The sequence below is a fragment of the Tachysurus fulvidraco genome, chromosome 12, assembly GCF_022655615.1.
Source record: "Tachysurus fulvidraco isolate hzauxx_2018 chromosome 12, HZAU_PFXX_2.0, whole genome shotgun sequence".
Taxonomy (NCBI): Eukaryota; Metazoa; Chordata; class Actinopteri; order Siluriformes; family Bagridae; genus Tachysurus; species Tachysurus fulvidraco.
Window position 1 is genome coordinate 25,370,985 of NC_062529.1, and position 15,000 is coordinate 25,385,984.

Here is a 15,000-nt window from a genome sequence, read left to right on the forward strand (position 1 = left end):
TATACCCCAGGAACTCCTCCCTCAGGTGTTAATCCATCTTACCCTCCTTTTCCACTCTCTCACCCACTTGATCTCCTTTATGGTTTCCTACTTGATCTAATTCGTTCGCTCATTCACTACCGCTTATCCGAACTTCTCGGGTCACGGGGAGCCTGTGCCTATCTCAGGCGTCATCGGGCATCGAGGCAGGATACACCCTGGATGGAGTGCCAACCCATCACAGGGCACACACACACTCTCATTCACTCACACACACTCACACACACTACGGACAATTTTCCAGAGATGCCAATCAACCTACCATGCATGTCTTTGGACCGGGGGAGGAAACCGGAGTACCCCCGAGGCACGGGGGAGAACATGCAAACTCCACACACACACAAAGCGGAGATGGGAATCGAACCCCCGACCCTGGAGGTGTGAGGCGAACGTGCTAACCGCTAAGCCACCATTGCCCCCATCCTCCCTGTTATAACTGTTGCTCTTCTACTCCACAAGCTCCACCAGATGTCTTCCAAGGATCTTCACCTGATCTCTGTAATCTTCTCCACGATCTCCACTTGATCTCCACACGATCTCCTCTGTGATCTCCAACCGATCTCCGCTTTCTCTGCCCGTTCTCCTTGCTTATTTACTCCCCAACCTCCACCTGATGTCTTCCACAATCTCTGATATAAGTTCAGTCTGTTCTCTCCCATGATCTCCTACTTATCTCTTCCATGATTTTCAGCTAATCCCCTTTTCATCTCCTCCATGACAAGTTTGAGGCAGATATTTCTCCGAGTCATCTTTAATCTGATCATTAAAAAATCGAATACATATTCCTGTCTGCTCTCACTGTACTGCCTTTGATCTGATAAGTCATGACATTTCTTAAGCTGTTAAAGTTACAGACTCAGCAGTCGGCTTGTTGTCACACTCGCAGACATTTTGTTGCGAATGCTAAAAACACAAATCTGCTGCTGCTGCTGCAGTATCTCGACTTGTTCTCTGGGAATCGGTTGCTCGTCTCCATTGGTCAGATTATACAGCATCACCACGTTAGCTTGAACTGTTATGTTGAGGTTCTACCACGTCCAGCTCTTCCTACAACATGCACGAACACAACTACACACAAGCAACAAGCCCTTCGACTACACTAACATTCACTAAAATACCCATTTCCACCATTTTCTTCATGATGTCCTTCCTAATGTAGTCATTGTCATCTCTTTATCTCCTCAATGATCTAATTTTCATTTTCTAATATCCTCTTTGATCTCTTCCATAAGCTTTACTGGACCACCCATTGATCTTCTCCATTATTATCATCTGACCTCCTCCATGACCTTCATCCTAATCTTCTCTATTATCTTCTCCTGACCTCTTCTTTTGTCTCTGCCGTAATCTTTGCCGAATCTCGTCTTGATCTGCTCGATTATTTCCTTCACGATCATCTCTGTTCTCCTCTTTTTTTTATATATATATTCACCATCATCCTACCTTTGTTCTATTCCATAATTCCTCCTGGATCATCACTTGTTCTTTCTTCTGATCTCCTTCCTGTTTAACTCACCTGTGAACTTCTGCCTGGTTCCTGATGGTTTGGAACGGTTTTGCTCTTTGTAATCGATTACAAATAAACTTTCAATGTTTAACTGTACTGTACAGACGAATCATAAGCAGTGTGTACGTGTTATACCTGACTGTGTTATCCAGTCTGTGTGTAGTGAGGTACACTGTAAGATTAGCTGTGTACGATGAACATACGATGAGTGTGAAGAGCCACCAGCTTCCCAACGCAATTCTTACTGATACTGAAGCGACCATTGAATCCACACCTGAAACACACATACCAACTAAAATTAAAGCACTTCTTATAATTCCTATAGTTCCTCTAGTCCCAGGTTAGCTAGCAACTGTAATGTCAGTCTGTGTGTGTGTGTGTGTGTGTGTGTGTGTGTGTGTTTGCATGTTACCTTGTTGAGTAAAGGCTCCATAAACTATCCACACTGTGTTCAGTAGGCTGGTGTTGGCAGTGTTGACTGTGGCGGCACTCTGGCGCGAACAGACAGTCTGAACGCGGCGCAGGATGAAGATCATCACTCCTACCACGGGCACAGCAGCGCAGAGACACACCCACACCGAAAGGTCAAAGGGTGCAAGGAGCGAAAAGATCGACAGCTTCTCCACAGACTTACTCATTAGGATTCCTACAGAGTAATCCAGGTAGCGCTTGGTGAAGTCGACCACACCCTCACGCTCTGGAGTGATGGTGATTGCTGCGATCGCCATGTCTGCCCTCTGCATGACACACAACATTACTCAGAAACAAACAATTCCAGCCAATCGGTGAGAGTCTCAGAGGTCTGTGTCTCTCTATGCTATCCCTAGGGAGCTATCTCCTTATGCTAGCACTAGCAAGCAACACTGTGTAAGGTGACTGTTTATGTCTATGCATGTGTACAACATGGCACGATGCTGTGGATCAAGTCGCACCCACAAGCAGCAGACGTAATTGTCCACAAGAAGCATAATAAACGAGTGACTTGTCACCTGCTGGTGTGAACACAAGCTGAGGAGGAAAATCGCTCTACTCTTACATGCTCTGATTTAGCAGACTATAGAGTGATTCTTTAGTGCAGGATGCTAAATGGAACAAAGGTGCAACATAGACGTTCACCTCACACCTCCAGGGTTGGGGGTTCGATTCCCACCTCCGCCTTGTGTGTGTGGAGTTTGCATGTTCTCCCCGTGCCTCGGGGGTTTCCTCCGGGTACTCCGGTTTCCTCCCCCGGTCCAAAGACATGCATGGTAGGTTGATTGGCATCTCTGGGAAATTGTCCGTAGTGTGTGAGTGTGTGTGTGAGTGAATGAGAGTGTGTGTGTGTGTGCCCTGTGATGGGTTGGCACTCCGTCCAGGGTGTATCCTGCCTCGATGCCCGATGATGCCTGAGATAGGCACAGGCTCCCCGTGACCCGAGAAGTTCGGATAAGCGGTGCAACACAGAGTATAAATGTATACAACCTTAAATTGTCCTGCGTGAAGTAAAAACATAATTCTAGCTAATCTAGGCTCAGACAGATTGTTAGTGATTGTTGATTGATCACTTGTGATTACCTTGTTGGTGAGTTCCCCGATCAGGCCATCCCAGGAGCCATTGGGCTGAGGGGAGCCGTATTTTCCATCTGCAACCTGATAAATCTCATATTTGAAGCCAAGTTTCTTGGCCAGAGCGTCCAACACGTCGATGGAGAACCCTTTATAACGCTTGGGTTGTCCGAGCGTGCTCTCCGCTGCCATCACGAAGGGCTCCTCCTGAAATCCACCACAAAACCTCACACTGTCACTCCAGTCATACAGCTAGCTTGTCTGACGGCTCTTTTAACCCTGCTCTGCAATTAGCTTTATTATCACTGCAATTATCACAGTTTAAATGTCAGAGAATGTTGAGCTAATGTCAGAGCATATGAGCTAAGATGAAACGAATCCATGCCGTCGAAAACACGGTCTTATTAAGATGGAAACGGAGCTGAAGAAAAGAACATGTTAAATAAACCGGTGTTTGTTTACGGAGAACAGACACAAAAAGGACAAGGCGAAAACATTTACAGAGCTGATCTTAAAACCCACACTTACTCACTGCAACATGTACATGTGATTTCTGAACATTTTTAAGACGAGATAACGGTGATGTCATGGTTATCATAAGCAGGTCAAGGAGGCTCCAGAGATAAGAAGTGTAACACATATTGAAGAAAGTTCAAAGACCTCGTTATGGACTACAAATTTTGCTCATGCTCACGGTTAACTGAGATGGATTGCAGAAGGCCATTAACCCATTTTGGTGTACAGAAAACTCTTATCTGTGCATTATTTGCTGACCACCCTGCTGAAAAATCCAGCATAAACCAGCATGAATTCCATGCTGGTCCAGGCTGGTTTTTACTGGTATAGTGCTGGTCAGTGCTGGTATAGTGCAGGTATAGTGCTGGTAAAGTGCTGGTATAGTGCAGGTATAGTGCTGGTATAGTGCTGGTATAGTGCTGGTATAGTGCTGGTATAGTGCAGGTATAATGCTGGTATAGTGCTGGTATAGTGCAGGTATAGTGCAGGTATAGTGCTGGTATAGTGCTGGTATAGTGCAGGTATAATGCTGGTATAGTGCTGGTATAGTGCTGGTATAGTGCTGGTATAGAGCTGGTATAGTGCAGGTATAATGCTGGTATAGTGCTGGTATAGTGCAGGTATAGAGCTGGTATAGAGCTGGTATAGTGCAGGTATAGTGCTGGTATAATGCTGGTATAGTGCAGGTATAATGCTGGTATAGTGCTGGTATAGTGCAGGTATAATGCTGGTATAGTGCTGGTATAGTGCAGGTATAATGCTGGTATAGTGCAGGTATAATGCTGGTATAGTGCTGGTATAGTGCTGGTATAGTGCAGGTATAATGCTGGTATAGTGCTGGTATAGTGCAGGTATAATGCTGGTATAGTGCTGGTATAGTGCAGGTATAGTGCTGGTATAGTGCTGGTATAGTGCTGGTATAGTGCAGGTATAGTGCAGGTATAATGCTGGTATAGTGCAGGTATAGTGCAGGTATAGTGCAGGTATAGTGCAGGTATAGTGCTGGTATAGTGCTGGTATAGTGCAGGTATAGTGCAGGTATAGTGCAGGTATAATGCTGGTATAGTGCAGGTATAGTGCAGGTATAGTGCAGGTATAGTGCAGGTATAGGGCTGGTATAGTGCTGGTATAGTGCAGGTATAATGCTGGTATAGTGCTGGTATAGTGCTGGTATAGTGCTGGTATAGTGCTGGTATAGTGCATGTATAATGCTGGTATAGTGCTGGTATAGTGCTGGTATAGTGCTGGTATAGTGCAGGTATAGTGCTGGTATAGTGCAGGTATAGAGCTGGTATAGTGCAGGTATAGTGCAGGTATAGTGCTGGTATAGTGCTGGTATAGTGCAGGTATAGTGCAGGTATAGTGCAGGTATAATGCTGGTATAATGCAGGTATAATGCTGGTATAGTGCAGGTATAGTGCTGGTATAGTGCTGGTATAGTGCAGGTATAGTGCTGGTATAATGCTGGTATAGTGCAGGTATAGTGCAGGTATAATGCTGGTATAGTGCTGGTATAGTGCAGGTATAATGCTGGTATAGTGCTGGTATAGTGCAGGTATAATGCTGGTATAGTGCTGGTATAGTGCTGGTATAGTGCTGGTATAGTGCTGGTATAGTGCTGGTATAGTGCAGGTATAATGCTGGTATAGTGCTGGTATAGTGCAGGTATAGTGCAGGTATAATGCTGGTATAGTGCTGGTATAGTGCTGGTATAGTGCAGGTATAATGCTGGTATAGTGCTGGTATAGTGCAGGTATAATGCTGGTATAGTGCTGGTATAGTGCTGGTATAGTGCAGGTATAGTGCAGGTATAATGCTGGTATAGTGCAGGTATAATGCTGGTATAGTGCTGGTATAGTGCAGGTATAATGCTGGTATAGTGCTGGTATAGTGCTGGTATAGTGCTGGTATAGTGCTGGTATAGTGCAGGTATAGAGCTGGTATAGTGCAGGTATAGTGCAGGTATAATGCTGGTATAGTGCAGCTATAATGCTGGTATAGTGCTGGTATAGTGCAGGTATAGTGCTGGTCAGTGCAGGTCAGTGCAGGTATAGTGCAGGTATAGTGCTGGTCAGTGCAGGTCAGTGCAGGCATAGTGCTGGTATAGTGCTGGTCAGTGCAGGTATAGTGCAGGTATAGAGCTGGTATAGTGCAGGTATAGTGCAGGTATAGTGCTGGTATAGTGCAGGTATAGAGCTGGTATAGTGCTGGTCAGTGCAGGTCAGTGCAGGTATAGTGCAGGTATAGTGCAGGTATAGTGCAGGTATAGTGCAGGTATAGTGCAGGTATAGTGCTGGTATAGTGCTGGTCAGTGCAGGTATAGTGCTGGTCAGTGCTGGTCAGTGCAGGTGTAGTGCAGGTATAGTGCTGGTATACATGTAGCTGGCTGGCCAGCATAGTCATGGTGTTATCAAGCACAACAGGACTGGTGTAGCCGGTTAACCATTATGATCTTGCTGGAATGAGCTTTATGGGAACAACCTTTATTTTTGCTTGTGTATGTTTCTATGTAACATTAATATAAGATTAAAACACAATATATTGGAATATATTTAATTATAAGTGTGTTATTTCTTTTGCTCCCTCTTTTGAATAAAGACCTGAAATAACAAAGCTCAAAAAGCTTCGAATAACAAAGAATAAAAACATTTAAAAATCGTTCGTTAGGGATTAAAGTGTCTCCACAATATAGTAATTAAATATAGTAATACCAACAAATGTGGACTTCCTGCGGCTCCATGATGGAAGCAGTATATAAATCATACAGAATGATGGTATGCAACCTTTAAAGCAACTATGTTCACGAAGGTAAATGTAGTTCCTGCACTTTCCTAAAATAAATCTTGCAATGTTTTCGACTACATTATATACCTTACAGTGTTTATGGAAATTAGTATAAGTGCATGTGTTCCAGATCATCATGCTTTGCTTTTTTTTTTTTTTTTGATCATCTTTGTTTTCTTTTTAAATAAAAAGCTTCCGCTTCCACACGACGAATCTGCTGATCACCGGGAATCAGAATGTTTGCATACGTGAGGTACCTGGATGACGGCCGCACGGCAGTTGTTTAAACTAATGAAATTAAGGACGTTAACTACGACATGTTTGACCAAACTCAGGTTTATTGGGTACGATGGAAGCAAGACTTCTTCAGGGCACAAATACTAATGCTTAAAGGTCTGTAACTTAAGCAGTAACTCTTTCACTGCACAATATAAACAAATGAGTGAGAGATAGTTTTGTTTCTTATTTTGTTTTTATAATTTTTCAGAGAATAAAGAAGACATAGAGCAGGAGTTGTCTAAAGGCGAACAACTGCGGGTAGCAGCTCTTAAAAAAACATGGTCATCCTGGACCTGGTGACCTGGCCCTGGTGACCTGGTGACCTGGCCCTGGTGACCTGGCCCTGGTGACCTTTCCCTGAATGAGTTATGACTAATCAATAATCATGATCCATCTTCCTGAATAGAGATGATTCTACACAGTCAAGTCCTTAGGGAAGATTTGAATGATTCCTAAATGCACCTGGTCAAGGCCCTGACTTCATCAATAAAAATATGTGAGATATAGAAGAAGCTTGTTTAAAGATTGTCTTGGCCCACGCTTGTGCGGTGGTGAAGATGGGATGAAATGTGAGGGTGAAGGTAAAGGTCTTAAAAATGTAATGACAATGACTGCGGGCACACCACATCATAACATCAAGCCACAAGAAGGGCCTGGGGAAAGGTAAGAGAAAACAGCAGTCCAGTAGAAGTGACATCCCATAGCCCAAAGTAAAATGTTCATAATCCAGGCAGCATGTAGTATCTTAAAATACCCAAGCAATTTATTCTGCTTGGAAAATCATTTACGGTCATGACCTCTGTGGCTGAAGAGAGATCCTCTAGAAATCTCTGCCCCAGGGCATTTGGCATCGAGTGATACCATTGATAGCATAAGAAAATCTTAAAGACTACTTCATTCATAATCTACAGTCAGATGATTGACCTTAAGTACCTCCAGTCACCTTGCAACAACACTCGTGCGTGAGGAAGATTAAGATATCCTCTATCCTACATGCTCTTATGAACTATAGTAATGTATTTACTGCTACTGTAATTAAAGCCAAATAAAGCTAGAGTGTTTACATCTCTGTATGGTATTAAATCTGGTGTATCGAAGCACTTCTCACCGCTGAAGCAAGTCTACCGCTATTTCCGAGGATCGATCGTAGTCCCATGATCGGAAGAGTTTTTTTTTTCTTATATTGCACCCAAACTCTGAAATAGTCTTCCGGGAATACATGAAATACAGTACCATGAATTTTTGCACTAACCAGTAATCCAACAAAATCATCAACAAAGACAGAAGAGAAGGGAGAGTGGATGAAGGTGGCCAAGAGCTCAACCCACACTTTCCTAAGCAAAACAAGAAAACACCTACACACAGTACATGCGGAGAATGAATTATCTGCTAAAAAAGACATGAGGACAGGAGGTCTCCTGAGCGCAGAGAGAAAAACAATTTGGTGCCAGATGTAAAAAATATTCCTCCGTAATATTCACCCAAACTGACAAGGACACAGGAATCTTACATCTACATTTACGTTCGTGGCATTTAGAGGACGTCCTTATTCGGGGAGACTTACCGAACTGCTTACAAAAACTTGTTGACCAGAAGAATAAACCTTAAAACTCCCTGGTGGTCAAAAAAATGTATTAGATTAATAATATGTACATATACTGTATAGATGTACCTTGATATGGTAGCTCAGTGGATAAGGTGTTGGATTATGGAAAGGTTTTGGAAGGTTGTGAGTTTAATTGCCAGGACCACCAGCGCAAGGCCCTTAACGATTCATTCGTATAAATGAGATAAATGAAAGTCACTCTGGATAAAGGCATCTGCCGGATGCTGTAAATGTAATCGATCCTTTTTTAAAACCAAAACTTTGCAATAAACTACACATAAAATGTTACTCACGTTTACAGCATTTAGCAGACACTCTTATCCAGACTGACTCACATTGTCTCATTTCCGTTTATACACCTGAGCGATTGAGGGTTATGGGCCTTTCTCACTTGGTGGACCTGGGATTCGAACCAGTGACCTTCTGATCGGTAGTCGAACACCTTAACCACTGAGCTACCATATCCCACAGTATAGTATATTCATTACAACCGCCTGCTAATGGCACTGTGTTCTCTCACTGAACATCTTAAAGGATAGTCCTGCATTCTGAGAGTCAAAGGGTACATCCTTCTGATATTTTTGTCGGGACTCAACCCGGACTTTGGCCACGTGCTTTGGTTGATGTTCTGTGTTCACGTGTCTGCCCCGCCCATGTCTCGTCCTCCCCGCCTCTGCGTACCTGTTCCTCATGTGTTATTTGTTGTTAGTATTTAGTCAAGCCGCGTCGCCTTGAGCAGCTGTTTTTGTCTGATGTCATGTCAGCTGTTGTTGTCCTGTTGTTGTTGTCTGATGTAATGTCCGATGTCATGTCAGCTGTTGTTGTCCTGTGTTGTTGTCTCATGTCATGTCTGGTTTAGTTTGCGTCCTTGTCCCTGTTTCATGTTTTTTAGTTAATAAACCGTTTTATTTGATGATATCCTGCATTCGGGTCTATTTTATCTCCGCGTCGCTGACGATTTTTGCAAATGATCTATTATCTAAATCTATTATAACGACTTCACAAATTCCCGAGCATCACCCTCAGAGAACATAGCATAGTAAACCGAAGGGTCGAGGGACTCTGCCAATACAGCTCGTTAAATCCAGAGGTGGGAAAAAATTAGCCATGTCCGATAAATGCAGGATTTTATCTAGGATTAATCGAATTATATAGAATTGCATCGAATTAACAATTAGCATTAACCTTGTATTCGTCTACACAGAAATACAGTTCTCCATCCAGTTTGGGCATGAGCACATAGCTAATATTTGATTTTTTTTCTAATATCTACAGTAATACCGGACCACGAGTCTCGATCTGATGTGACTCGATTAAATGTTATTAAAGGCAATGCCTCTCTCCAATGTTTGAGGAGATTAAGGTGGCAGGTCTGCTGTGTCCGTTCACACTACCTCATAGCCGAATTCCCCGAGATACCGTGTGACCTCGACCTACAGGTGAAGAGCGACACGAGGACTATAATAAGGTGGGAGCACATATTATAGAGCCACTGCTTCCTCTTCTGAGCCTGAAGCAAGTTCCTTTCAATAAGTGAGATAAGAGCAATGAATTGTTCCAGCACTATCCTTTCAATCACCTTCTCTGTCTTCTCAAGATAGAGTCTCAGCAACTCCTTTAGAATCTCTGTATGACTGTGAAGGACTGCTGCCCTTACTACTATTTCACTTCTGCAAACTATCACCGACGTCCTTCTAGGGTCATGCAGACTTGCTCCAGCACTGTTCCTGCTACTGCTACAGGGTCCAGCTGGCCTCCATGCAGACAGGGTATGGGACACCAGCTGGACTTTCCTGGTTAGCATCACTCTAACACATCCAGACCACACTCATTCTTGAGCCAGACACATGGCAAGAGCCAGACCTTTATTCCTGATGATCAAACCAGAGGAGACGGTGGCGAGATGATATGAGGAACAAAAATTGAAGGGAAGCCATCCTCATCCGATTTATCGCATGTTACAGCTCTGGATTGTCCTGACCTTGAGGTGAGGGTGAGAGAGATCACTGGCAGGACCACAGGGAAGGAGAAAGGGGTTTGGGAGCCTATGCCACATTCTGGACTCTTACCCTTTACCCCATGATCTGCATGCTATATGTTTCCCAAGCCTGGAATTGTGTTTATTAATCAGTTAATCACTTTGGGACTTTTTACACCCGGTCACTTCGTGTGTTGTCTCTGATCTGATAGCTATCTGATTTGTTAATTTCTCCATTTACATCAGGCCACATAAACACGTCTCGGCGAATCGGATATCGATCCGATCTTTCTACTCCCGTCCAAAATGCTAATACCTCATTTCTGGGGTAATTGAAATGGAACACACTTTGGTGTGTGCGGTTGCTATGAAAAACAGCATTTACTGTTTGCTGCGTTTTCGCTGGCGGCAGCAGCGTGTTTTAAGACCCAACGAGACGCCTGGGTGAAAGATCATAGCGAGCGCTGGCACCATGCACGACTCGTGAGTCACCTGCGAGTGACGTACTTCCGTTTGGGAGGAGTTTAGCGCTGACGTATGTGGCTCGAACAACCACATTCATTTACACCTGTCCAGTTTCATCTGTAACGCGTCCCAGACCTCCTCCTGAAGGGGTTCGTACCATCGTGTTTATATCCGTCTCCAAACCGTTTCGGAGGGCATTTAGACCTGGTGTTTTTACCGTCGGATAGATATCGGATCACAGAAAACGCAGGAAGTGACCGGGTCCTCAACCTCAAGCCCCTTTGAGGTTCCATTCGAAAGTTTGTTTTGAAATATCTCCCATCGGTTGTGTTTAATACGTATTGTGTTAAAGTACATACCAGTAAGGTGGTGACTTTAAGCAAAACCCCTTGCATCCCGCTGTCCACTTTGCTTTCCTTCAAACTACCGTTCATGCCACGGAAAGAGTCCCATACCGCTAACTGTGAGACAGACAGACAGACAGACAGACAGACAGACAGAGAGAGAGAGAGAGAGAGAGAGAGAGAGAGAGATGGCTCATAAGATAAAATGTCAACATCGCTATCAAGACCAACAGCATTATAAAACAAATGTCAAAGTGAATTAAGATGCCGAAATTTTCAGAGGTTTTCTGGAACCTTCTAAGGAACTAAGTACAGGTCATAACACAGGCATTAGCATTACTGACATTAGCATTACTGAGAATGAATGACTTTTTTTCAAATCAGCATGGCTGGAAATGCAGGATGAGTATTGTGCTGTAGATTTAAGTGCTCCATTTGCATGAAGTAACACTTTCATCTGTATTCCATGAGACAAAAAAAGCAGCTTTCATAAAAAACAGTTAGAGAATTATTTTGGACCGTTTCTCCACTAAATGCTAAAAGGAAACCGGGTCAGCGTTAAGCATCGTCGGCTTAATCGAGGGGTTTAGGATAATAGTGAGTCTCGTTAAACATATTAGACTGCACAGGACCAGGCTGTAGATGATGATGGATTTCAAAGCAAGTTGAATGTAATGAAATCCACAAAGCAGCAGGACAACATTAAGAGAGAGATTTATTTCAGTAGTGGTTATAATGCATAATGTTATAATGTAAGTGGTTACAATTTGCATCCCACATAAGAGTTATAAGCATTAAATAAAGCAGTCTTGTGATGAGATGATCTTGGAGCAGTTGGAGTGAATGTTACACGCACGACATGTTCTTCGTCACCGGAGTCTATAACGAAGAGGCACGACTGTGAGCTACTGTTTATCGCCTCACACCTCCAGGGTCGGGGGTTCGATTCCCGCCTCCGACTTGTGTGTGTGGAGTTTGCATGTTCTCCCCGTGCCTCGCGGGTTTCCTCAGGGTACTCCGGTTTCCTCCCCCGGTCCAAAGACATGCATGGTAGGTTGATTGGCATCTCTGGAAAAATTGTCCGTAGTGTGTGAGTGTGTGTGTGAGTGAATGAGAGTGTGTGTGTGCCCTGTGATGGGTTGGCACTCCGTCCAGGGTGTATCCTGCCTCGATGCCCGATGACGCCTGAGATAGGCACAGGCTCCCCGTGACCCGAGTAGTTCGGATAAGCGGTAGAAGATGAACGAATGAATGAATGAATGATATCATCGTCATTGTGATGTTTGCTTGCACCTCATCACGATGTTCACGTGTCTGTTCTTTGTTCCCTCCTGATATCTACGTGTCTGTTTTTCTGGGCCACGATGTTTCTGTTCTTGTTCCTGTTCTTATAATTTCCCCCGATCTTAGCCTTGGGTATTATCTATATCTATATATCTATGTATTATCTGTGCGTACTTCGTGTTGTCCGTCTTCAGTGTGCACACTACAAGGTGACCAGGTTGTCTGTGTGCACACAATAAACCAGCTTCTATCTTTTATCTTATTACACGCTCATGGCTCATGGTCTCCTGATTCTTCATTCACCTTCATCTTACTTCTGCTGTTCCATATCCACAGATTCATTCATCTCCTAATAAAGAAGTCCTGATGAATGAGAATTCTGACATCTCTAATGTTCTCTGGAAAACTAATCCAAAGTTTACAGTAGAGGTGAAAAATATCTTCCAGCATCGGAGCTTTTAGGAGCGTCCAGATGGTCCAGACTAGCGGTGGTCCGGTCTCAGCTGAGTGAAGAGCTCAGGACGGGTTACACTGTGACAGGAGATCGGCGAGACGGGCGGGGGTGGAGTGGGATAAAGAGCAGGACCGGTTTCTGAGCACCGTTGTCGTTTTTCAAATAATAACTAGAAGGTTTAAAATGTTAGTTACAAGTTACAATAAAATCCGACGCGAAACCAGCAACATGGCTCGCAGCAAAAAAGCTTTGGATCTGACAGAAGATTTTCATCTCAAGGGTGAAATTCAAAGCCTTTAGTACCCAACACCAGAATTAATGGTTTGTACTCAGATGATTTCATTTAGTTCTACAAGCTTTTATGTCTTTTAAAGTCGTTCATTCTGGATCTCTGCGCTGCCGAAAGATAATTATCACCAATCTTACGGAAGCCGACATTGCCGACGTCTGGCCGAGTGTTAATGCCATGTCCATGAGAACGTTGTATTGGAGTTTAATTTTAGGAAGATTTGTTTCATGTTTAAAATGATATTCATTTCTGCATTTAACTCATAATAGTCTGTATAATGAGATCTATGCACTGAGGCTGTGGAGCACTTTATCAGCACCAGACAGGAAACTAATCATAATTAATATTAACATACAGTAGGTCAAGCTTTAAACTGTTGTTTTTGTGTGTGTGTATGTGAGTGTGTTTGTGTGTGTGTATGTGAGTGTGTGTGTATGTGTGTGTGTGCATGTGAGTGTGTGTGTGTGTGTGTGTATGTGAGTGTGTGTGTGTATGTGTGTGTGTGCATGTGAGTGTGTGGGTGTGTGTGAGTGAGTGTGTGTGTATTGGTGTGTGTATGTGAGTTTGTGTGTGTATGTGAGTGTATGTGAGTGTGTGTATGTGAGTGTGTGTATGTGAGTGTGTGTGTGTATGTGAGTGTGTGTATGTGAGTGTGTGTGTGTGTGTGTGTGTGTGTGTGTGTGTGTGTATGTAAGTGTGTGTGTGTGTGTGTGTGTGTGTGTGTGTGTATGTGAGTGTGTGTATGTAAGTGTGTGTGTGTATGTGAGTGTGTGTATGTGAGTGTGTGTATGTGAGTGTGTGTGTGTATGTGAGTGTATGTGAGTGTGTGTATGTGAGTGTGTGTGTATTTGAGTGTGTGTGTGTGTGTGTGTGTGTTTTCCTGACATTAAGCACAGCAGGCTGCTTACTAAAACCCCACACTCATTATGAGAGACTTGGTTAAGTTCACATTAAAGAGTCTCCTGTTAATAAGGTCATGTTTGACCAACCAGTGACATTCAGCATGATGAGCTCCACCCCTCAGACGCTTCAGAAGAACATCTCATTGTGGTCTGAGACACAGAACAGAGACGCTTTCTCACAGAGACCATGGCAGAGAGAGAGAGAGAGAGAGAGAGAGAGAGAGAGAGAGAGAGAGAGAATCTGTCACTCTGTCACCCCTATATAAAATGAACAAGGAGGAGAATGAGATAGAAAGCAAGAGAGAAAATGACATGTCTGAAATAAAAAAAAACAGAAAAGGGCTCATCTCTGTTTTTATTGGATACGACACTTTCTGCAAAACACAGACGGTGAGTGTGTAATGATGATGGAGGGATGTGATGGAGAAATGAGACAGAAGGAGAGGAGCAACAGATCAAGCCTGGGTAAGGAAACAGTCAAACTCTGGGTGTTTGTGTGTGTGTGTGTGTGTGTGTGTGTGTGTGTGTGTGTGTGTGTGTGTGTGTGTGTACTTTAATTATTAAAAACATTTTTTTTTAAACATCACTTACGCGTTTGACGTCTTTTCCGAATGTTTCACTGTACGCTGTCCCCAAAATCTCAAACTGAGCGTGAGAGTTCGCCAAATTACTGCGGAAATCCATCAGCCCGGTCAGGCCTGAGATCCGCCCCTAAAACAAACAAATAAACAATAAATAATAAACAATAAACAATCCTTCATGCTAGTGAAGCCTGTGATTTGTCCTTAAATCAAAACTAATAACAATAAACAATAAAAAGCACAATCCCTCCCCCCGCTCAGGCCTGTGATCTGTCCATAAAACAAACAGTCTAACAATAAATAATAAACAATCCATCAGCCTGTAATGCCTGTGATCTGCCCTGACTCACACTAATAACAATAAACAATAAAAAATGAAATGAACAACTTCACTTCAACCGTTTCAGGCCAGAGATCCACCCCTAAA

The 15,000-nt window shown here is 43.4% G+C and overlaps 1 protein-coding gene across 2 annotated transcripts in view; it reads right to left on the reverse strand.

Moving 5' to 3' along the window:
- The window catches only part of grid1a (glutamate receptor, ionotropic, delta 1a), a 216,994-nt gene that overhangs the window by 18,310 nt on the left and 183,684 nt on the right, over positions 1 to 15,000 (reverse strand). Inside the window, exons 8-13 of one of the 2 annotated variants that reach the window (XM_047821840.1) lie at positions 14,584 to 14,703; positions 11,079 to 11,180; positions 3,101 to 3,298; positions 2,181 to 2,283; positions 1,959 to 2,087; positions 1,682 to 1,820 (exon numbers count right to left, since the gene is read on the reverse strand). In XM_047821840.1, coding sequence (XP_047677796.1) covers positions 1,682 to 1,820; positions 1,959 to 2,087; positions 2,181 to 2,283; positions 3,101 to 3,298; positions 11,079 to 11,180; positions 14,584 to 14,703 — 791 coding nt within the window. Of the gene's footprint in view, positions 1 to 1,681; positions 1,821 to 1,958; positions 2,284 to 3,100; positions 3,299 to 11,078; positions 11,181 to 14,583; positions 14,704 to 15,000 lie in introns of both variants that reach the window. The other variant, XM_047821839.1, reaches the window with a different exon arrangement.